The sequence below is a fragment of the Ambystoma mexicanum genome, chromosome 4q, assembly GCF_040938575.1.
Source record: "Ambystoma mexicanum isolate Mex_15411 chromosome 4q, UKY_AmexF1_1, whole genome shotgun sequence".
Classification (NCBI taxonomy): domain Eukaryota; kingdom Metazoa; phylum Chordata; class Amphibia; order Caudata; family Ambystomatidae; genus Ambystoma; species Ambystoma mexicanum.
The window spans coordinates 1,185,912,261-1,185,936,642 of NC_090928.1; the positions used below are offsets into that span (position 1 = coordinate 1,185,912,261).

The window sequence follows — 24,382 nt, forward strand, 5'->3', positions numbered from 1 at the left end:
AGCGCAGACATCTTCTTCCTGGCACCGCGGCTCACCTGCAAACATCTCGGAGCGCAGACATCTTCTTTCTGGCAACGCAGCTAACCGGAAAACATCTCGGAACGCAGACAGCATCATCTAGGCACCGCGACGCGACGCACTTCATCCAAACTTGCAGCACCTGCAAAAGAAAGGCAAAAGACAAGGTTAGACACTTAACAGACATTACGTTAAGGGCGCGCTACCATTAAAACCTTGCGCCTTCCCTAAAGCCATCACTCACCTGCTGCTGGACATCGCGGTCGCATCCATCTTCCACTCTGTCGCGTTCTGCACCTCCACAGCCGTTGCTAGGCTGCATTTCTACCTATTTGGGAGAAAACAGAGGGGAACGTTATTCAGTTAAAAACAACAACATTGAGAGCAATAACATCAAGACATTGAGCGGAAGAAGAAAGAGGGAAAAGACAAGAGACATTGAGAGAAAGCAGAAAGAGGGGAAAAGACAAAAGACATTGAGAGAAATCAGAAAGAGGAACTTAGTTGCAGCTGGACTGGACTATTACTCAGAAATCAGTGAAGGAACTCGATTCCATCAGCAAGCGCCCCTGTCAGAAGTAGCAGGACAGAGAGCTCATGATTTACACTTACCAAGTGAGTCTTATGGGGTGGTACGTGCCCACATAAATCGCACCTTGGGTCAAGGGGGTTGGGAGATGCCACAGTCACTTATCAGCGCATTCACGTTTTCCCATATCCACGCAGGAGCAGTGCCACTGATTGTCGCCGCCCATAGCTGATCGCAGAGGATGAAACCAGAAGGGGGTGATTTAACTCCAGGGAGGGCTGCAACCATGCCCTACGCCTCCGACCAGGCAACCGTAACAGAACGCGAAGCCTCAACACCTCTCTGCCTGGGCGTTATGGAAACTTCTGAAACAGATTTGTTGGCCCAACTAGTAGGGAAATTACGTGCTGAAGTACACGCCTCATGACAAGAGACCAGTCCATTAAGGCAGGATTTTAATGTAACTCGGGATAGAACCGATGATATAGCAAGACAGGTGCTACAGGCACAAGCAGGTCAGGTTCTCTTGCCTGGGATAAGCCACGCTGCTCCACCACAACAATCCACACCGGTTCAGGTAGTCCTTCCAGGGGCACTGCCCTTAGCTCCACCCAAATGCTTCAATTGCGACCCAAACAAGTTTGCTATATTCATGAACCAATGTCACCTAAATTTCTTATGCAGACCGGGAGCCTTTCCTAATGATGAAGCCAAAGTGGCATTTGTACTCTCATATCTAGGGGGTAATGCGGCAGGCTGGTCAATACCATTAGTAACCCATGATGATCCTTTGCTTCAGAACTTTGGGGGTATTCAACACGAGATGGAGAAATCGTTTGCCCGACATGCTCAGGGGCAAGCCCTGGACAACGAGCTACTGTCACTCAGACAGGGAAATCAAAATCTATTAACCTACATTGCAGCTTTCAATCGTATCGCAGCTCAAACCAACTGGCCAGAAGAGAAAAGGACCACACTCTTCTATCGATGGCTACGTGGGGAACTTAAGGATGTGTTGGCGCAAGTTGTGAACCCACCTGAGGGGTTTGCAGACTACATAGACTTCACAGTGCAACTTGTCCATAGACTGCAGAATAGGAAAATGGATCGAGCCAGAACAGAAGGGAAGACCGTTTTTGTGCGACCTCGCAAGACCCACACCAAACCACACGAACACTCAGAACCAATGCAAATCGGTGGGTTACAAAGTCCGCTCACCAAGGCAGAAAGAGAAAAAAGCAGACTACGGCAACTTTGTCTACATTGTGAAAAAGCAAGCCATTTCCTCCATGATTGCCTGGTGAAACCTCCCAAGAAGATGGTTGGGGCAAAAGCTAAAAACAACGACGAAGAAGAAGAAGCACCGGACTCAGGAAACTCTATTGGGGAACTTAAGGATGTGTTGGCGCAAGTTGTGAACCCACCTGAGGGGTTTGCAGACTACATAGACTTCACAGTGCAACTTGTCCATAGACTGCAGAATAGGAAAATGGATCGAGCCAGAACAGAAGGGAAGACCGTTTTTGTGCGACCTCGCAAGACCCACACCAAACCACACGAACACTCAGAACCAATGCAAATCGGTGGGTTACAAAGTCCGCTCACCAAGGCAGAAAGAGAAAAAAGCAGACTACGGCAACTTTGTCTACATTGTGAAAAAGCAAGCCATTTCCTCCATGATTGCCTGGTGAAACCTCCCAAGAAGATGGTTGGGGCAAAAGCTAAAAACAACGACGAAGAAGAAGAAGCACCGGACTCGGGAAACTCTATTGCCCGGCAAGCATAGGGGTACACTTGGTGAGCGAGAAAAAGGAATGCGCACAGACCTCACATCTAGTCCTTCCGGTACATTTGGTAAATGACAGGCAGCCGTCAAAGATACATGCCTTGGAGGCATTCATTGACAGTGGGGCAGTAGGAAACTACATTGACCAAGATCTGGCAATACAAATAAGCCTTCCTCTTCAACAAAATCAGAAATCAGAAAATGTCACTGCAATGGTTGGATCTCAGTTATCATCCGGCCTGGTGACAAAATGCATCAAGAAAGTCAAGCTTCTGTTGCAGGATGGGCACCAAAAAGACATCATATTTGATCTCGTTGGTGCTCCCAGTTCCAGATGATATTGGGAATGCCCTGGCTAGAAACCCATAATCCAAAGATCGACTGGTGAAAACGAGTTCTGGCCTTTTCTCAAGACGCCGCCGACACCTGATACAACAAAGACGTCATCACCCAAAAATCCAAGAAGAGTATCGTGCTGGGCCTCACTGGCACCTTACCACCTGAAAATCACTGTCACCAGGATGTCTTTCAGAAAGAACAAGCTAACATTTTGCCCCTGCATAGGCCCTAGGATTGCCAAATAGACCTCGTACCCGGAGTCCAAATTCCCTGCAGTCGGATTTACACATTAACTGAGCAAGAAAAACAAAATCTTAAAACTTACCTGGATCAGAATCTGGCAAATGGTTTTATCCGCCCATCCAAGTCTCCTGCCTCTTTGCCCCTCTTCTTCGTGCCTAAGAAGGAGGGGGACTTCAGGACCTGTATTGATTATAGAGCAATCAACCAGATTACCATGAAAAACAGATACCCTTTTCCACTTATACCGGAGCTCCTGGATCAAGTGAAACACGCTCAGATTTACACAAAGTTGGATTTGCAGGGGCCTACCACCTTGTGAGAGTAAAAAAAGTAGACAAATGGAAGACAGCCTTTCGCACAAAGTATGGCCTCTTCGAATACTACCAAGTCATGCCTTTTGTGTTATGTAACGACCCTGCAGCGTTTCAATTCTTTATGAATGATGTACCCTGTGAGTTGTTGGACATTTGCGCACTTGTCTACATAGATGACATTCTCATCTACTCCAATTCCAAGGAAGAACATGTCGGTCATGTCCGAGCAGTTTTGGAAAAACCTCAACAATATCAATTATATGCCAAGCTGGAAAAATGTCTTCCATGTGTCGAATTTCTCATATTCATGCACACACCGCAGGGAGTGCACATGGACACACAGAAAATTGACGCAATCCTCCAGTGGCCCTCACCAACCTTCATAAAAGGAGTACAAAGTGTGCTCGGCTTTGCTAATTTCTACTGTTGATTAATTCATGGCTTCTCGCAAATTGTTCACCCAATCACTTCTTTGCTGAGGAAGAACAAGAAATTCCATTGGTCCACAAGAGCTGCATGCGCGGTGTGTATGTAGGCAGAGACTCGCGTTGGTACAAATTGAAATAGGACTGTAGATTAGAAAGTCCAAATGGAGGTAGATGCAGGAAGCAAAACGAACAGCTCCTTCTCCCAGAATTCTCCCGAACACACTGCTGGCACACCGCGCAGCGCTCTGTGCATGCGTGGTATGTATGTAGGCAGAGACTCGCGTTGGTATAAATTGAAATAGGACTATAGATTACAAAGTCCAAATTGAGGTAGATGCAGAAAGCAAAACAAACAGCTCCCTCTCCCAGACTTCTCCCAAACACACTGCTTCCATTTATTATCAGACATGAAGGGTAGAAGTTATGTACGTTTATAATGAAGATACCATAGTGGAGCACTAGAAGTACAAGCAAGAGGCTTTTTCTTCTTCATAATAGGACTGTCATTATTAACCACACACACATGAACAAACCCACAAACAACGTGCCTAAAAAGGTGGAAAAACGATTTAAGAAACACTGCCACTGCAGTGGGGGGCTTATTGTGGGCTGTCTCTGAAAAATATAAGATTCATTTTATTCATTACATTTTTGTATTTTTGAACTCAGAAAATAAAACAAAGGTATAAAGAGTACCCTCTTTATTTTTCTCTTTTTATTTTGGGGTTAAAAGAAAAATAAACGTAATGCTTTATCTAAAGAACAAGATATCCTATAATACATAAAGTGACTTTATTTGGAAGAGAAATCAAACGCTATAATAAAATTCTCTGGAAGCCACATATGCACAGAGATATTCATGTGTTATGATAAAAAAAAAAACATAATGGAAACTTTTCTGTGCACTATTTGTAGACCATTTAAATTTGTCTATTGCAACATACATTAAAAAATAGGGTTTGAATAATGTGTATATTTACCAAATCATCAAAGATGTCTCGCTGATGGACATGAATGGTAACCAAGGTTTCAAACTTAATCCTTTCAAACTTCGTGAGATTATGTGTCGTCTGGCTAATCATTGTATTCAGAATATCCAGGAATTTTTGATTAGTTAATGGCATGATCTTCTTATCATCCCTTGCTGTATTTAATGCTTCTTCTGAATCATGTGTCCACAGCATCTGAATTCCAAGCAACCCCACCTATGACAATTACAATGGAAGAAATTAGAAACAATTCCAGTTTTTTAAAAAGGTTGTCTGAACAACACATTGAAGAAAACATATCTTACTTGAATTACCGGTGATTTTCATTGTTATTCTATAAACAGTAGCACAAAAGATACATTTTGTGCACATAATTCTTCAAACTCAATCGTTTTATTTAAGGTGGAGTTTGCAAACTTGGGAATTGTATTGAGGTGTGGGAACCAGGATTCAATGGGGACACTACAATGTAGTACGAAATGCTACTGTATCCCAATGTGTCAAGCAAACATTATCCTGCCTAGCTTTGTGACTCGACCAGCCGGCTCCAGGCGTATTCATCTGGGTGGGGCAATTTTGTGCTAAGGGGGGCCCAAATTCCACTGGGGTTGGGTCTAGGAGCACCCTAAAGAAAGTGCTGGCGTCGATCCAGATTGCACAGATCCGCGATACTGCAAAAATGTCTTCCCAGATCTGGAAAAATACATTTGCATCTCTCTATAAAATAACAGTACAGAGCAAAAGGAGAAGCAAGGAAAATCGTGTTGCAAAATCCATCTACCTATCTTCCCTTCCCATCTGCTCCTCCCTTGATATTAAGTCCTATCCTCCTCCCCCTTTGACCCCTAGCAACCTTCCTTCAGCTCCACTAATCACCATTCCCATTTACCTCCACTCCAACCTACTCTGACCAACCCCGAGCATGCCTTTCTTAGCCTGGCTGGGGAACATCGAGGGTGATGCATCCTCCACCTCCTCTGAGAGGCCTGAGCAGTGAGGCCCGCATTCTTTGTACCATCTCAGATGATGGTGTTCGCCCAACAATGCCTTCCTGAACACTGTGGCTATCCCAAGAGGCCCCAGGAGAGGTGCTTGTGGTCCCTCCATCTTATGTGAAAGATAGACCCCCTACCCCAAAATACTGAAGTACGGAATAGGAGATTGTTGCTCTTAGAAAACTACATTGCATTTTTGCTTGCTAGAAGGTAGGAGAGAGTGCTATGGCTGGGAGAGCTCCATGAGGAGGCAGACTGTGCAGTTTGAGGGGTTTCCGGCCCCCTGGTATCACGCCTGGTGGGGTGTAGCAGGGAAGAGAGGGCCTTGTTCCCCTGCCTTGGCCATGTACATCATTATTTGGCACATACTGGTTATAATATGCAAGTGCCCATGTTTACTTTTTGTTTGATGTGTTTACTTTGATTTACTATTTAATAGCACAATTTTGTTAAATAAATGCAGCCTGATATTTTTAAAGAAAGATGTGTTTGTGTGTTTTCTTGGCGGGTTCCAATGCTTATGCTGCCCATCTACTTAACCATAGGTGGGGCGTTTGGAATAGCTTATAATGCAAAATGAATCACTTCTAGGGGCACCTAATTTTAGCATGCACAACATAGTGAAATTAAGTGATTTGTACAGGATCACACACTTTGGTTGAGTGGTAAAGTCAGAATTTGAGCCTTGCCTGAAATTTAGATACTTGACCATGCATCTTCCAAGCTCAACTTGGTACAAATATGTGTTGAAGTTTGATTTTGAATACCTACAATAATACTTAATTTTATACGGATTACTTTAAAAATGCACAAGTAAAATGATAAATCAACCTGACAATGTATTCATCATTGTATAAATGTGTTGATGAAAAGAGAAGAACAAGTTACTTACCAACTGGTAAAATGTTTTCGATTGGATGTTCCTCCAACGTATTTCTCATCTTAGATGTATTCCATCCAGCTTTAGCTGCTTCGGAAAAAAAATTCGGCAGAGAGCGCCATGCGTCGACGTTGTCGAGTCGATGGTCCCTCGAAGGCCTCCATCGAGGGTGACGTCATCGGGCATATAAGTAGCCCGCGCAGCGCCCGTTGGCCTCAGTTCTTCAGTTTTTCCCACTCACTTTCGTTGTACTTTGTAGAGTTCTGCCGGTAGTCAGTATCAGCCTTGCAAGAGTTCGTGGAAAAATGTACAGAGGGGTAGGTTGGGAGGGCGATGAGGAATACGTTGGTGGGACATCCAATCGAAAGAACGTTACCAGTTGGTAAGTAACTTGTTCTTCGAGTGGATTGTGTCCTCCAACGTATTTCTCATCTTAGATAGACTCCTAAAGCAGCATAGACAATTTCTCTGGAGGAGGGGGGTAGATTTTTTGATACCCTTAAATGGCTGATATATAGTATTGCTTTACCAACATTCAGCTCCTTAGACTGGGAAGCATCCAGACTATAGAATTTTGAGAAAGTATGCAGCGAAGACCAAGTTGCTGCCTCACAAATTGACCTTATTGGAACACCTCTTTGAAGGGCTAGCCAAGAAGCAATGCCTCTAGTGGAATGAGCCCTTAAGCCTTCTGGTGGATATTTCTGTGCTAATCTGTAGCATTCTGAAATGCAAAGCACAATCCAGCGTGATATGGTTTGTTTTGACACCGACTGACCCAATTTCCTTCCGGTGTAGCCAATGAACAGTTTATTGTCCACTCTAAGCTTGGAAAGCCTAGAGATGTAAAAGTTTAAAGCTCTTCTTGGATCTAACCTGTGCAATCTTTCCTTCTCCTTACTAGGATGAGGTGGAGGATAGAATGCGGGTAGAACAATTTTATGATTTAAATGAAAATCAGACAGAACTTTAGGTAAAAATGAGGGTTTAACCCTTAACACAACTCTGTCCTTATGGAACACAGTGTAGGGTGGCCCAGAAGACAGTGCCTGCAATTCGTTCACTCTTCTTGCAGATGTTAGAGCAACTAGGAAAGCAGTTTTCCATGTGAGCAATCTTAATGGAAAAGTAAGCAAAGGCTAAAAAGGGGCACCCATTAAGAATTTTAGAACCAGATTAAGATCCCAAATTAGTAGTTGGAATGGGTAAGGAGGAAACACGCTAGTGAGTCCTTTTAAGAATTGCACTACTAGAGGAATTTTGAAATAGGAGCATTCTTCCGACTAGCGCTTGAAGATGGAAAGCGCTGCAAGATAACCTTTAAAGGTTCCAACATTTAGACCTCTATGTGCTAGGGACAAGAGGAAGGATAGTACTTCCGGAATAGAACATAGAAAAGGATTGACATTCTTTTCTCTGCACCAATTGCAAAACATTTTCCAATGGCAACAGTATAGAGAATTTTTTGCTCGCCTTCTTGCCGAAAGCAACACCTCGATGACGTCATCTGAAAGTTCCCAATCCTTGTATCGCAACCTTATATATACTAAGCAGGAAGGTTGAGAATTTTGACCTCTGGATGGAGAACCTGACCATCCATTTGTGAGAGAAGGTCCTCTCTCTGAGGAAGACGTACCGGGGGACAGATGGACATGTCTAGAAGGTCCGGGTACCACGTTCTCCTGGCCCAATCCGGGGCAATTAGGATCATGAGGTTTACGAACCGTCTCAGTCTCCTGATCACCTGAGGAATGACGGGAATGAGAGGGAATGCGTACAATAGCGGGAAATTGCACTCTACCACGAACGTGTCCCCCAGGGCTCCTCTCGGGGGAAATTCCCTTGAGCAATATCTTTCGCACTTCCGGTTGATTCCGGTCGCAAACAGGTCTACTTGAGGGGTTCCCCAAAGGGCGAAGATCTCCTGAATGACTTCCTGAGCCAGTTCCCATATCTGGGACACCGTGCTCTGCCTGCTCAGAGCATCTGCCGTCATATTCTCCTCCCTGGCTAGATGAACTGCCGTTAAGGAGATTCCTTCCTGAATCGCCCAATACCAGAGCTGCATTGCCTCTCTGCACAGAGGTAGTACACCTCCTCTTGTGTTTAGATATTGCATGGCCACTGTGTTGTCCATCATTATCAGGAAATGTTTCCCCTAACAGATGGCAGAAAAGCTTTCAGCGATAGTCTGATTGCTCTCAGCTCTAAAAGGATGATGTGAAGTTTGGACTCCGATGGAGACCAGCGACCGCTGATTGTCAGATCGTTGGCATGAGCTCCCCACTCATGAGTGAGGCGTCCGTCACCACTGTGATCTCCGGCCATGGTTGCCAAAAAAGTTCTCCTTTTAGGATATTCTCTGTACAAGTCCACCACAGAAGATCCTACCGAACCTTGTTCGGGATCTGTAGAAGATCTGTCATTTGACCTGAGAACTGGGACCATTGAGTCTTTAGAGCCCACTGAAGGGATCTCATCCTCAGGCGTGCCTCTGGCACCAGGAAGATGCAGGATGCAATGAGGCCGAGTAACCTTAAAAAGTCATAGGCCTGGAGATTTTGGGCATTTTGGAATTTGGAAACCATCTGAAGAATATCTTGAGCCCTCGCCCTGGGAGGCAAGATCTTTCCCAAGGATGTGTCTAATACAGCTCCTATGCATTGGAGCTGTTGGGAAGGTGTCATTTGTGACTTCTTGAAATTGAGGGAGAAGCCCTGCTTGTGGAGGAAGTGGCAGGTGACTTTCAGATGATCCAGTGCTTGTTCGGCAGAACGTGCCCTGATCAACCCATCGTCCAGGTAGGAGTAGACGTGAATCCCTCCTCTCCTGAGGTGCGCTGCCACCACTACCATTAGCTTGGTGAAGACCCTCGGGGCAGAGGTCAATCTGAATGGCAGGACACAAACCTGATAGTGTGAGTCGCCAACTACCAACCTCAGGTATTTTCTGTGCTTGAGATGAATTGGCACATGAAAATAAGCATCTTGGAGGTCGAATGACACCAACCAATCCTGGAGTTGAAGGGCTTGAAGGATCTGAGAACGAGTGACCATCTTGAACTTGTCCTTCCTGAGGGACCTGTTCATGTTTCTTAAGTCCAAGATGGGTCTCAGTCCTCTGTCCTTTTTGGGAATCAAGAAATATGGGGAGTACCATCCCTTGTTCCTCTCCGCTAAAAGTACTGGCTCTATAGCACCTTTCTCCAACACAGTTAGAACTTCCTACTTTAGGAGCTGGTCTGAAGACTTCAAAGGGTGTCTCCCTGGTGGATTGTTTTGAGGTTGCATTAGAAAAGGAAGGCAGTAACCTTGGGCTATTATTTCTAGAGCCCAAACATCTGAAGTAATGGCTCGCCATTCTTGCAGATGCTGTGACAGCCTGCCTCCCACAGGTGTCTTGTGACTTAAGTCCTCAAAGTGGTTTTGTGGTGGTTGCTGCCGCCGCTGATGGCAAAGAGGCTGCAGCTGGAGCTGGCTTTGCACGTTTTGCTCGTCCACCGTGAGTGGCATTTCTCTGGCCCCTTTGACTGGCCATTTCTCTCGCCTTTCCATATGAGGAGTAGTAACGATAGGATAGTCCCCTCCAAGATTGTCCTGGGGCACGAAAAGGCGGAGGTTGCCTAATCGCAGCCCCTAAAGACTTGGAAGCTGCTTTTGAGGTCTGCAACCTCTCAAGGCTCTCGTCAGCCTTGCTCCCAAAAAGGTGAGACGCGTCAAAGGGCATGTTCATAAGGCGGTTCTGTACGTCTGGTGCGAAACCCGGCTTCCGTAACCACGCAAATCTGCACATTACCGTGCTAGTGCCCATGGACCTGCTCACACTATCCGCAGTGTCCAGGCCAGATTGAAGGGATTCCTGCATGGCCTCCTTTCTATCTCTAACGATGGCTAGGAATCCTTCCCTTTTGTCCCCTTCTGGTATGTGCTCCGCCGCCATTGCAATGCACTCCCACAGAGTGTACGAAAACTTTGCCAAGGCACATGTGGAGTTGTCTGATTTTAACACCATACACCCAGCTGAAAATACCTTTCGTGCCCAGCCATCCACACGCTTATCGTCCCTGTCCGGAGTGATAGAAGGGTATGCAAGTTGTTAGAAGCTGTGGCTGCCTGTATGACCAGACTCTCGGGAGTAGGATGTTTAGATAGATAGCCGGGGTCGCTACTGGCAGGACGGTATTTTGAGGTGAGGGATTTATTCACTGGGGAATAGAATCCGGAGTCTCCCAATTTTTGGCCACCCTATTTTGCAAGGCTACGTGAATTGGTAGTATTGGGTCTTCGGTGGGCCCATGGTCCAATATGTCTGTCAAATCATCTTGGATGAATCGGGTTGGTGGTCTAGTCCATCCTAAGTAATCTACCACCTTTGTCATTAGCTGACCGTATGGTGGACTGGCATGCTCTCCTGGTTCTGGCATGCCAAAGTCATTTTCAGGAGATGTATCAATGCCACTTGCATTGTGTAATGATTCCACCAGGTCCCTCATCCTCCTTTCTTCTGAAATCAGGCATTCTGGGACATTTGGGGTGCCATATTCCAGCCCAAAGGGTACATTCTCCTCATCAAATCTCTCCTTCTCCTCAAAAATTGAGGTCAGGAACTTGAAAAATTCCTTCCTAGGAAGAGGTTTGAAAACCTTTTCTGGAAGAGGCGGAGGCGGTGTATTAATGGGCTCTGAAGGTATTACAGGTTTTGAAGCCTTCTCTTTCCCTTTCCCTGGCTGGCCTGGCTGAGCTGGAGCCTTCGGCGCAGAGGGCTTCGGGGTTGACGTCGACAAAGGCGTTGATGTCGTCGATAGCGTCGACGAAATAGTTGTCATCGATGGAGCCGGCTTCGAGGGCTTTGAGGCGCTCTTCGAAGATTTGCCCTTCGAGGTGCATTGGGTCTCGGACGGCATCGGTGACCTCGAGCGGTCGACTCGACTGGAGCGGTCTTTTTCGCTCTGCGTCCTGGAAGGTTCTCTAGCCTTCCGTTTTCGATCACCCGGGCTTGAAGGCGTGTGAATGTCGGAGCAAAGACGCTCCCGGCCGGTTTCCGGAGAAGGTGTGGAGCGAGGCTTCACTTTCTCGAACACCTCTTTCATTTTGATCCTGAATGCTTCCCCACTCTTTGGAAGACAAATGTTTTGTGAGGCATTTCATCCTTCTTGGGGATTCGTCCGAGGACGAGGTGGAGGGGGACCTGTGGCGTCTTTTCTGCAATGTTTTTGGCGAAGACGACGAGCGATGGGAATCGCTTCAGGACCTGGACCGATGCCTTTTGCGTTGAGGAGACTTCTCCTCATGGGACCTCGACTCAACGCTAGAGGCTTTACGGTCGGATTTACGACCTACCTGTAGTTTTCCCCTCCTCTCTCGCAAGGCCTTTCCCGTCATCGCCTGACACTTCGTACAGGCCACCATGTCGTGGCCTTCCCCGAGGCACCACAAACACTCTCTGTGCGGGTCTGTGAAAGACATTTTTGAACCGCACGATTTGCACTTTTTGAAACCCGACCTCGGGGTCGTAGTCGGCATCTATGACAAGGACATATTGTATCTTATTATTAATTCACACTGCGTCACAGAACTCGAGGCATGCCGAATCTCTGAAGCAACGTGTACCGCAGAAAAACGGAATTGAGGCCAATGGGCACCGCGCATGCTACTTATATACCCGATGACGTCACCCTCGACGGAGGCCTACGAGGGACCATCGACTCGACTACATCGACGCACGGCGCCCTCTGCTGAAATCTTTTGCCGAAGCAGCTAAAGCTGGATGGAATACGTTGGAGGACACAATCCAATGGAAAGATGGGCATTTTGGTTTTGAATCCTAAATTGCACAAGAAGGGACCACTCCTGTTGGCACTTTTTGAAAAAAGGAGCAATTAATTAATTTTAATTGTTTCAACCAAGTACTGGAAAAGTAAAGTGTAAAACACAGGCGAAAATCGGCTTTGCTCCTTACATTTCCACTACGTGTCTGGGAAAGTGTAAATCACTTTCGCAATTAATGATTGTGGGCGCCACCCACAATGGATTCCTTTGGAATCTGTCTGCTTTTACCAAGTGTAAATGCCAGAGGAATCCATTGCTTTTCTGCCAACATAAAAATACATGCTGGTGGAAAACCTATTTATCACCACTTCTTGCATTCCACTTCGCTTGCATAATGACCCCCTATGATTGTAGCTTTGTTCTCCCCATTCTGAATGGAAGCATATAAGCTCCATCATCGACATTAATGAGAATTTACAAAAAAAACTCATACAGACACAAAGTGAAATTAAATGAATGACAAGATCATTGTTTCACAACACTTGTTCTGTATCCTAATCACCTAACAATCACACTTAGAGGGCGTGGCCAGCTGGTGAGCAATGAGGACTTGAGTTCCTGAGAGCTCCCGCGGCTGCAAACAATATCCTGCAAATATATCCTGTTATCTGTGGTGGAATGCTGTATAAACATACTGGCCGAGAGATGAATACACAGAGAGCCGCTGTGTGAAAGGTGATCTTTGGAAATCGACTCCTCATCGATTATCTTGACGCGAAACTGAAGGCATGAAGTTGAGGAAACCCAAGCAGCTGCACTGCAGTGAACGCAGGGATCGAGACACAACCGAGGCCGTGTATATGAAGCCGAGGGCCACTGCTTCATACGGCCAACATAACAGAACCAGAGAACCGTAACAATGACCACCAGCCGGCAGTGCAAAGACATTGCACTGCCTGAGTAAATACGGGTTGTTGGTGGGGCAGCAGACCGTGGGGTGTGTGTGAGGCCCTGATGTAGCTGAGACCCTGAACGAGGGCTGAGGTCACGCTGGGACCAGGGGAGAAGACACCACTGGCCGTGCCTCCCTGGGTACCGCCGGAAGAACACCAGCCTCCAACCTGATTCAACCGGCCTGGGGTGCCGAGCCTGCCCACGGCAGTGCTGCTGGGAGCACTCTGAACCCGGTGGTGACCATCAACAAGGCCCACGAATACAGCACTTTGCTCTTCCTTCCCCTCCCTGACAAACACTGGTCTACAGCATAGGCAAGGATAAGACAAAGAAGGGAGCTACACAGAGCACGATGGACCAATATACGACCATCGCCTCCCCTATAACAGCGGACTCCGTGCCACAGACGGCCTGCACTGCAGACAAACCTTTATCACTGAGGGACGTGATGACCGCCATTGCCAACTCTCGCTCCTTCATGGAGAAAAAGATGGACGGCATCACGGGTGGGGTCTCCTTCATACGTCACGATTTACAGAAGCTATCCTCCCATACTGGAGAAGTCGAACACCACGTCTCTGGAGTGGAGGATGGCCTGGGTGGGGTACGCCAACGACTCTCACAAGAACTGAAACGCCTGAAGACCCTGGAGGCAAGGGTTGATGAGGGAGAGGACAGATCGCGCCACAATAACATTCTTATCGTGGGCCTTCCAGAGAACACGGAAGGCCCCAGTATGGAACTCTTTCCGGAGCAGTGGTTGATGGATCTCTTTGCACCAAAAATCCTCTCAAAGTTTTTCTCGATTGAGAGGGCCCACCGAATGCCGTCTGGAAGACCTATCCCGGGTCCCCCTCCAAGAACAGTTATTGCAAAGTTATTAAACTATGGAGACCGGGATGCGATCCTACAAATGGCACGCACAAAAGGGATGGTTACACACAATGGCTCCAAGATTGCCTTTTTTCCCGACTATACTTGAGTTGTGCAACGAGCTAGGCAATTCTTTGAACACCTGCAGAGAAGGCTCCACTCCATGAACGTGAAATACGGTCTGCTCTTTCTGGCCCAGCTAAAGATATATCACAACAACACCACGGTGCACTTTACTGATCCGCATGAGGCCTGGAGATGGCCGGAGTACCACATTGAAGGGGACTGGTGGACAAATGGCCCAGACTCGGGAAGGGGACCCTGTATCCAACCAAATCAAAGACCACCGGCACAACAACCTTTACCTCTGGAACCAAACAGACCAGAACAGGCAGCGGACCCATGAGGACAACAAACTGAATGCAATGAACACTGCATTAGAGGTGATGCAGCTGTAAATAAGTACAAGTGCATCGATCAGGGTGCCAAACAATCCTACGCTTTACTTTTGTCACAGAACTATCATGGCGGTCACCAACGTCGCCACCCGTGACTCTAGATCTCCACCAGGAAGTAGTTAGGTTGAGGCTGGGAGCAGAATTCAGTTATCTCCCAGCTGTTTGGGCGACAGAGTCTTCAGGATGGGGGAAGACAGGGAATGTTTACCTTTGTTTAATGTTAGAGTTTGTTGAGTGAATACCATGACACATGAACTTACCTAACCCAGGAAACATCTATGAGAAGAGCAGTCCACTCGTGGCGGCATACCTAGGATTACCCATGGTACACACCCAGAGCACGGTAGGGGCTGGTGGCGAGCGCAGGTTCCTTAAACTCCTCACCTGGAATGTTAATGGCCTGGGATGGGAAATAAAGAGGCGCCTGGTTACTCAGTTCCTGAATAGGCATTCCCCCGATATCACCCATATCACCGAATCGCATCTGGCAGTCACAACATGCAACCTCTTCCACAGGACAAATTACGGTACTGCTTTACAAGCAGGGTTTACCATGGGCTCCCGTGGGGTCTTGGTTCTGCTACACAACGCCTTCATATTACCTCGACCTCAGTGGAACAGAACCCTAGGGGCAGATTTGTGTTGTTGTAAGGTACGCTATGGAAAAAATCCATAGGCATCCTGGCCATATACGCCCCACCTACACTCACAGGAGGGCTCTTGGCAGAGATCAGGAATATAATGGCAGAGCACCACCCGGACCTATGGATCCTTGGGGGTGATTTCAATGATGTAATGAACACCACACGAGATCACACACTCATCAGAGGGCGAAACCCTGATACTCCCACCGATCTTAACAACTTTGCATCTGTCCTGGGCCTCTGCAACGTGTGGAGGGAACTCCACCCGCAGGAGAGTGGATATTTGTTCCATTCTGGGGCACACACCTCTCTGTCTAGATTAGATTATTTCTTTCTCCCAACTCTAGACGCTCACAGGGTTTCTACAGCGTCGATTTTGCCCCAGGGAATATTGGAACACTCGCCCTTGACGACAGAGATAAAAATCAATGACCCCACACCCACCGAGATCATGGCAATTGAATAGCTACTACCTCGGTTTCCCATATGTGTGGAGCATATCCGCGAGAAATCCACTGAGTACTATGAAGTAAACTCCACCTCGGTAGATAGCCATGAGCTGTTTTGGGAGGCATACAAAACTGTGCTCAGTGGAGAAATGATGTCCTGGACTTCTGCCCGGAAAAGAGAACACACCAAAAAGGTGACAATGTGTAATGCTCACCTGGTATCCACGGGGACGCCACCCAGCCTGTTCTGACCTCTTACGACCTCGAACCCTTCCCTGGAGGCTATTTGACTGGAGACTGGGCCTGAAACACAGGATTGGTAGAGTTTAACTCCCTATTGTCTCTGTGTGCTTGAACCCCTTCTTCCCCGGGGTCCAACCCTTCCCCTTGATCCACAGCTCACCTTGTTTTCTTGGATAGTGTGCTCTCTGTCCTGCTTTCAGCGCAGGGGCGGGTAGATTGATGCGGGCTCATTGCTGCCTAGTTACTTCACTGGCAAGAGTCCGACAGGTAAGTATAATGAGTCTTTTGAACAGTTCTCTAACTTCGTTCCTTTCCTTCCTTAGATGATGGCAGGCGTCCGGGGATGGCAGCGTGCTGCTGATATGAGTAGCGCTGAAGGTGAGTGAGAGCGCGATGCGCGATGCACCCCTTTTGTATTTGCATTGAACTGAGTTATTTTTTGGTGTCTTTTAGGTGCTGCGACGTTTTCAGCGTGGATGCTGGTTATGAAGAACAAATGCGGTGGGTAAGCGCGGTATGCGGCGCCTCTAGATGTTTCCACGCTAACCTGGAGTGTCTTTTCCCTCTTGCAGATGGATGAGAAGTTCCGGAGACAGAGTTCCCCCAGAGCGGCTGGGATTCAGGTAAGCGTTTGAAGCTCGTACAGTATTTAAAAATAAGCAAAGATTTGCAGAATGCTTACTAATGCCTTTTTTCTGTTCTTTTCCCTTTTCCTCAGGAAACGGGGCACCGGGATGGGAATGACACTGCCGAAGATGCCCGCAGAACAGAAGGAGTGAAGAATGATGGGCAGAAGCGCCGCAAGGTAAGGCATTCCTAACGGTGTTCTTGTTCTTGCAGGAGCTGAGCGCAGAAGAAAGATGCAGGCCTACTGGAGACCGATCCGAACACAGTGAATGTCACGCTGCAGGTGCAGAAAACGCAAAGCATGTTTCTCAGCCTGGGTGTGGCCTAAATAGTCTCTGGGTATCCCAGGTGTCTCTGGGCTGAACCACACATGCAGTTCTGGGAACAGAGATATGTGGGGGCATCCATCTTGTCCCCATCGCACTACCAGTCCAATCCCCAATGTTATCCTATGGGAGTGAGTGAGTCTGGTGCCAGAAGCGCCAAGTCTGACTCCAAGTGGGTCTTTGGAGGGATGGAGAGGCCCTTGAGGGCCATGTAGGTGATCGTGGCCTGGCTCCAGCCTGACATCTTGGAGGGCTAGGGACATGAGTGGCAGGAATCATGACAGCATGTCAGAGAAGGAGGCCGAAGGGTGGGAGGCTACATACATGCAGTCCAGTACCCCTGAAGTACACCTATCCGTTGTGAAAGCCAGTGAGTGCCTTCGGAACGTTGCACTTGATGATGCAAAACACGATCACCGGGTATCATGGACACGCATCTATGAATATGGAGACAAAGCGGGTAAACTGTTGGCTTGGCTAGAGAAAAGGGAGGAGGGGCACCATTATGTCAGGGAGATTACAGATAGCTGGAAACATGATGGTACGCCAAGACTGCGACACAGCAGAGACGTTTACAGAATATTATGCCACACTCTATCAGGGCCCAGATAGCCCGGCAGACTTCTCTGTATTACATGACATCTCACTTCCCCAGCTAACCGACTCACAACGCAAACTGTTAGACGTAGATCTTACTGAAAGTGAGATAGCAGAGGCCCTAATGGATTTCTGGTTGAGACTTAGAAAAAACTGGGTGGGGAAGCAATGGCGACCCCACTACACAAGATGTTTCTCCACTGCAGAGATCGGGGCACCCTTCCCCCAGACCTGTGTAAGGCCATTGTAGTCATCCCCAAGCTGGGAAAGCCCCCGGAACTCTGTAGATCATATAGGCCAATTTCGCTAATCAACAAAGAGGCCAAAATACTAGCCAAAGTGCTTGCAACGTGATTGCAGACAGTTATCCTCTCATTGATCCACCCTGACCAATGTGGCTTTATGCCGGATAAATCGACACGCATGAACCTTAGGCGCCTCCACCTGCTCCTGGAACGGGCCCATATCCTGAAGACCCCCCTTGCCAGCAGTCAACTTTGAGAAAGCATTTGACACAGTGATATGAGAAAGCCACTGGACAGTAATGTGCAGGATGGGATTTGGAGAGACATTCTTGGGGTGGGTGAAGCTGCTATACGAGTCCCTGCAAGCAGAAGTCAGAGTTAACGGTTAGCCCTCCAGACCCTTTCCATTGGGCAGGGGTACACGACAAGGGTGCCCCCTGTTCTCCCTATTATTTGCATTGGCCATTGAGCCTCTGGCCCTATTGCTTCGACAGACCACTACATGGAGGGGATTCTGCTGGCCAGATGGGGGACATGACAAACTCTCCCTATATGCCGACGTCCTTCTGATATTTCTAAGTGACTCAGCCTACTCCTGCCATGTGGTTACGCAAATGCTGGCTAGATTTGGTGCTTTTAGTGGGTTGTGGCTCAACTGGAGGAAATCAATCCTCTTCCCGGTAAAGGGGGGCGAGCATGCCATACCACCTGACTGCCCGTATTGGGTGGAGCACGAATGCTTCCGCTGTTTGGGCATTCAGATCTCCAGGAATCTCTGGAAAACTCCTAGAATATGTTCCACCCAACCTACACCCAATCACTGATCGATTCTCTGCTGATGTTCGACTCTGGATGCTCCTCCCCCTGACACTATTGGGCAAGGCGGCCATATTCAAGATGCTGACACTGCCATGATTGCTATATGCCCACCAGAATGCGCCTCTCTGGATACCTGACCCAGAGTTCCAGCGGAAAGATGACCTCCTTAGGAAACTCACATGGGGTGGGGGTCACCCTCGCATTGCGCTTGGCATGCTCCAACGATCAGTCTGGAAGGGGTTATAGGCCTACCACACATACAAGCATATTATTGGGCAAGCCAAATGTTTGTGGTTAATGACATGTTTCATGGTGATCAGGTACTGCCACACATTAGAGCTGAAACACGGGCAACCAAACACCTCACCACTAACATTACTCCATCAACCCCTCTCATGGAGAACAGTGCATAAGCACATTGGCTGGGGACATAAGGTGACCCAGATGCAGCCCATGTGGAACAATAGCATCCTGGCTGAGGTAAATAAACTACTGATATGGCCACGATGTACCACCGCCCGGATCACTGTTGTCGGGATGTTCTTACTGAGGGCGGTCTCACCCTTTTCGAGACGCTCCGGCAAACACATGGACTCCGCACACAGAACACTACCCCTACATGCAATTTATCCACGCACTGTGCATGAACATTCCCTCACTCACGGAAGTGCCCCAATGCACCCCCTTAGAACGCAATCTCTTGATAGAATGAGTGCCCACCAAAGTCACGTCCACTCTGTATAACGCCATAACGGCCTTTGCCACGCCGAAATTGCCTACTCTCAAACAAAAGTGGGAGGTAGATGTGGGAACCATTGATCCGGAGGACTGGATCCTAGCTCTGATGCTAGAGAAATAGCGATTTCTTCTAAAATTCACCTGATACAACTCAAGATTCTGAATATAGTGTATTATCCTAGGGTGGCCCTATACCAATGGGACCAGGCCTCCAACCCAAACTGTTTGCCATGCCGGGGGGGAGAGGGGACCTTCATACATATCCTGTGGGTATGCCCTAGAATTCGAAGGTACTGGCAATAATGCTGCGACCGATTGACAGTGACAATTTCTTGTTCAGGTCGGTTAAACATTCTGGACAACCCATCAGCATTGCTATGTTGGACACCTGGACTATGCTCAATAGTGAAGTCAAAGCCTTGTAGACTTATGGACCACCTAAGCAACTTTGGATTCTCTCCCTTCATGTTAATTAGCCACTTTAAGGGCTTATGGTCAGTTTGCACAGTGAAGTGGGTCCCATAGAGGCAGGGCCTCACCATCTGTAGGGCCCACACAACAGAGAAACATTTTTTCTCTACTGTGGACCATCTGAGCTTTCTGTTCTTAATCTGGCGACTTATGAAACCAATAGGGTGTTCCTTACCCTTCTCAGCTACTTGTGATAGTACAGCTCCTATCCAGTGTCAGAGGCATCTGCCTGCACAATAGAAGGTCTTTGGTAATCAGGGGCCCTGAGAAAAGGGGCCTGGCACAAGGAGTCTTTAAAGTCATTGAAGGACTTCTCACACTCTTCAGTCTAAGTTACCTTCTTTGGTTTCTTCGGAGTGGTGAGAGCAGTCAGAGGGGCAGCTATGGTGCCATAGTCTGCCATGAAATTTCAGTAATACCCTGTGAGTCCTAAGAAGTCTCTCACTTGGGTCTGTGTAGTGGGGGTAGGCCAGTCTTGTTCTGCTTGTACTTTACTGGGTAGAGGCTGTATCCTCCCTCTACCTACTTCATGTCCAAGGTAAACCACTCAGCCTTGTCCAATCTGGCATTTACTGGCCTTTATGGTCAAGTGGGAATTCTGAAGAGCCTGTAACACAATCCCAAGGTGTTTCACATGGTCTTCCCAGGTGGCAATGAAAACTGCTATATCGTCCAGATATGCAAGACAGAATTCATCCAACCCATTCAACACATGATTCACAAGCCTCTGGAAACTGGCAGGTGCATTCTTCAACCCAATTACCCTAAACTGGTAAAGACCTTCTGGAGTTGAGAGCGCTGTCTTCTCCTTGGCATGTTCTGCAAGGGCTATTTGCCAATAGCCTGCGGTAAGGTCAAACGTGCTGAGGTACTTGGAGGCACCCAAGGTATCCACCAGCTCATCTGTTCGAGGCAAGGGGTGGGCATCTGTCTTGGTGACAGCATTCAGAGCCCTGTAATCCACGCAGAACCTCAATTCAGAAGTACCTGCTTTTGGAACCAAAACCACAGGGCTGGACCAAGGACTACTGGAGGGTTCAATCACCCCAAGATCTAACATTTTGTTGACCTTCGTCTTAATGTAAGACCGTACTTTTGTCTGACATTCTGTATCCCCTACATTTGGTAGGTACACTGTCTCCTGTGTCTATGTTATGTTTCCACCAAGGTGTCAAACCAGGGGACTGTGAAAACAGGGGGGAAAATTGCCTAAGCAAACTCTTCACCTCAGCCTGCTGATCAGAGGTCAGGTGAGGGGCCACTCGGACACCCTCAAATGAGCAATCTGAAGGACTGCTTTGAAACAGGTCAGGGAGAGGTTCAGACTCCTCTTCCTCGACATCTGAAGCCAATAGCAGTGCTGCGATTTCAAATCTTGGGATGAAAGCCTTCAGCCTATTTACATGGAACACTTTTGGAGCCTGTCCAGGCCTTCCAAGGTCCACTAAATAGTTGACCTCACCCAGGGGCTCCACCACTGTGTAAGGGCCTGACCACTTATCCTGTAAAGCTCTAGGCCTTATGGGATTCATGATCAGGACTTTCTGACCAGGTGTGAAGTTGATGAGGGAAGCTTTCTGGTCATACCAATGTTTCACCAGAGCTTGTCCTCCCTTCAACTTGTCACTAGCCAGTCCCATCAGGAGTACCATCCTTTTTCTGAGCCCCAACACATAGTCTACTACGTTGGTAGTAATAGCGGGAGTGGGCATCTCCCATCCCTCCTTGACTATGGCTAAGGGTCCCCGTACAGGGTGACCAAACAGAGGTTCGAAGGGGCTGAAGCCAACACCCTCTTGTGGTACTTCCCTGTAGGCAAACAGTAAGCATGGTAAAAGAAGATCCCATTTTCTTCTTTGAGGCTCTTCCAGAGCCCCAATCATACTTTTTAAGGTCCTGTTACACCCTTCCACCAGACCATTGGTCTGGGGGTGGTATGCAGAAGAAAACTTATAGGTGACCCCACATTCTTTCCACATAGCTGGCATATACTTCGACATAAAGTTGCTGTCTCTGTCAGACACAACTTCTTTAGGGAAGCCAACCCTAGTAAAGATGCTGAGAAAAGCTTTTACGACTGACTTGGCAGTCACAGTTTTGAATGGGATGGCCTCAGGATATCTGGTGGCATGGTCGACCAGCACCAGGATAAACCTATTGCCTGAGGATGTTTGGGGGTCAAGGGGACCAACTATGTCGATCCCTAATCTCTCAAATGGTACTCCCACAACTGGGAGTGGTACCAATGGAGCTTGGATTGTTGAACCACTCTTACGAGATAACTGGCAGGAGGCACAACTCCTGCAGTGACTTTCTACTTGCACCCCCATCTTGGGCCAGTAGAAGTGCATGGATAACCTTTGCTTCGTCCTCTTAATACCAAGGTGACCAGCAAGGGACACTTCATGCGCCAGCTGAAGGAGGAAGGGTCTTACAGTAAGGGGAACCACCAACCTCCTATAGTCTCCTTCGGTAGACTCTGTGGGCTCACTATACAGGAGTCCACCTTCCCAATAAATCCGATGCTTCCCAAGAGGTTCACTCTCAAGCTGGGAGCAGACCTGTCTCCTTAGGCCTTCCAGTGATGGGCACTCACGTTGGCCTTTACTGAATTCTTCCCTGTCAGGACCACCTTATACTAACAAATTGTTTAGTTCAGGATGGTCATTGGGTTCAAATACTTCAGGCATCACCACCTCCTCGTCAGGTCCGGGTGGTTAACCAACTACCTCCAGCTCAGTGGTAGGCGAGTTAGGGGGAATATTTTCTTTCCCTCTTTTTGGTTTCTTGACTCCTTTAGCCTTGGGTTTCCCCTTTGGCTGGGGCAGAGCATTGGTCTTGGCCAGTGCTGCCCTCGTTTGAGACCTTGTGCAGGGTCTGTCAGCAGTATCTCCCACAAGCCCTAAAGCTCTGAGCGCATTGCCCAACAAGACCTTTCCTAGGACACTCCTCTGAATGCTCACTGGAATCCTGACTGCTGTACCATTGATAGTAAGATTTACAGGCATTACTGGGAACATGAGAGGTGGGCCGTCAGCCAACTTAGTGGGTATCAGAGTAGCTCTGGCAACTTCCTCTGGGTCTATCAAGGTAGAACCAACTACTGTTCGACTGCACCCACTATCCCTAAGAGCTGGAGTATCTACTCCATTGATCAGCACACTGTCTTTAAAGTAGTGCTTGGTGTTATCTGGAATCCTAGCATAAGCCTCTACGACTTTAGTCTCCCAGGAACCCAGGGAAACCAAAACTACCTCAGCTTCTATCCCACTGGGGAAGGAGTCGTAGGAGAAGGATGCTCCGGTAATCTCTTCTTCCTCGTAGGAGGAGAAGGCCAGATTAGCAGAGTGGACCCCCAAGGTTTTGACCTTACATCTGGGATCCCCCTTCACGTGGTCAGTTGCTCCACAAGCAAAACAAGATCCATTGGGTCTGTTTACATAGGGAGGCTTATTATAACTAGAGTTTGGTTTCGGAGGCTGACCTCCACTACCCTGTGAGTTCTCTTGTGTCTTACTCTTATTTTTCTTTTTGTTGCCCTTTTGGGAAGAAGATTTATCAGTTTCCCCACCCTCCTTATCTTTGGACTTTTTCCCTTCCTCCTGCTTACCAGGATGAGTCTTGTCCTTATGGGACACTCGATGTGACACCCATAAATCTGTTGCAATGGCAAGTTTCTTAGGATCTATCTCCTTTGAATCTGCCAAATGCTTCTTAAACTCAGGGGAAGAAGATGCAAAAATATGTTCCAGCATGACAAGACTTATCATACCTTCAAAGGTAGAAACCTTATAACCTTTGACCCAGCCAGTCAAGTTTTTTAAGGATTCAGTTACATAAGATACCCAAGTATCACCTTCCTTTTTCTTATACTCTCTGAATCCTTTTAAGTATTGGGCAGGAGTCTTTCCAAACTTTAAAATGAGAGTTTGCTTCAACATTGCAAAATCTGCTCTCTCAGCTTTCGACATTTCCATAATGGCACTGCAGCCAGAATGGGGCAGTCTGCTAAGTAACCAGGCAATGTTATCAGAATTGTCAACTTGTTGAACTTCACATGCATACTCAAATGTATTCAGCCAATCCATAATGTCATTCTTTTCCTCATACACACTGAGCAGATCTTTTGGAAACGTTGGATGAGAGGAGGCCCCAGACCCATGTACAGGACCCTTAGATCCATTGGCAACTTGAAGCTTGGCCAGTTCCAACTGGTGATCCCTGTCTTTCTGTTTTTCTGCCTGTTCTATCTTTAGCTTGGCCCTATTGAACTCAAGCTCTTCCTGCAGTTTGGCCATATTGAACTGAAGCTCCTTCTGCCTAAACAGCAGCTCTTGCTTCTTGAATTCAAGCATGGCTTCCCCATCAGCACTGGCAGAGGAAACATTGGACATTTCATCCACCCTGTCCTCATGGTCGCTGTGGACCAGTGCAGCGGCAGAACTTTCAGTTCTACCAGTGAGAGCAGCCCCACCTACTTCTGCACTGTCCTCTGAAGCTATAGCACTAACTGAGCTTCTTGCCATGCCATGAATCTTTGGATCATTTCCATTTTGGTGCCTTGAGAGGTGTCTCCTCTCTCAGAACACATCTTTTTCAATATTTCGGATTTAGAAGCATTTAAAGTTAACAAGGTACTTGTTTCCATA

General features: G+C 47.6%; 1 protein-coding gene across 1 annotated transcript in view; it reads right to left on the reverse strand.

Annotated features, from left to right (window-relative positions):
* Nucleotides 1–24,382, reverse strand: part of DNAH8 (dynein axonemal heavy chain 8) — an 8,835,797-nt gene that overhangs the window by 3,945,284 nt on the left and 4,866,131 nt on the right. The window contains exon 42 of the mRNA XM_069608756.1: nt 4,638–4,862. Coding sequence (XP_069464857.1) covers nt 4,638–4,862 — 225 coding nt within the window. The remainder of the gene's footprint in view (nt 1–4,637; nt 4,863–24,382) is intronic.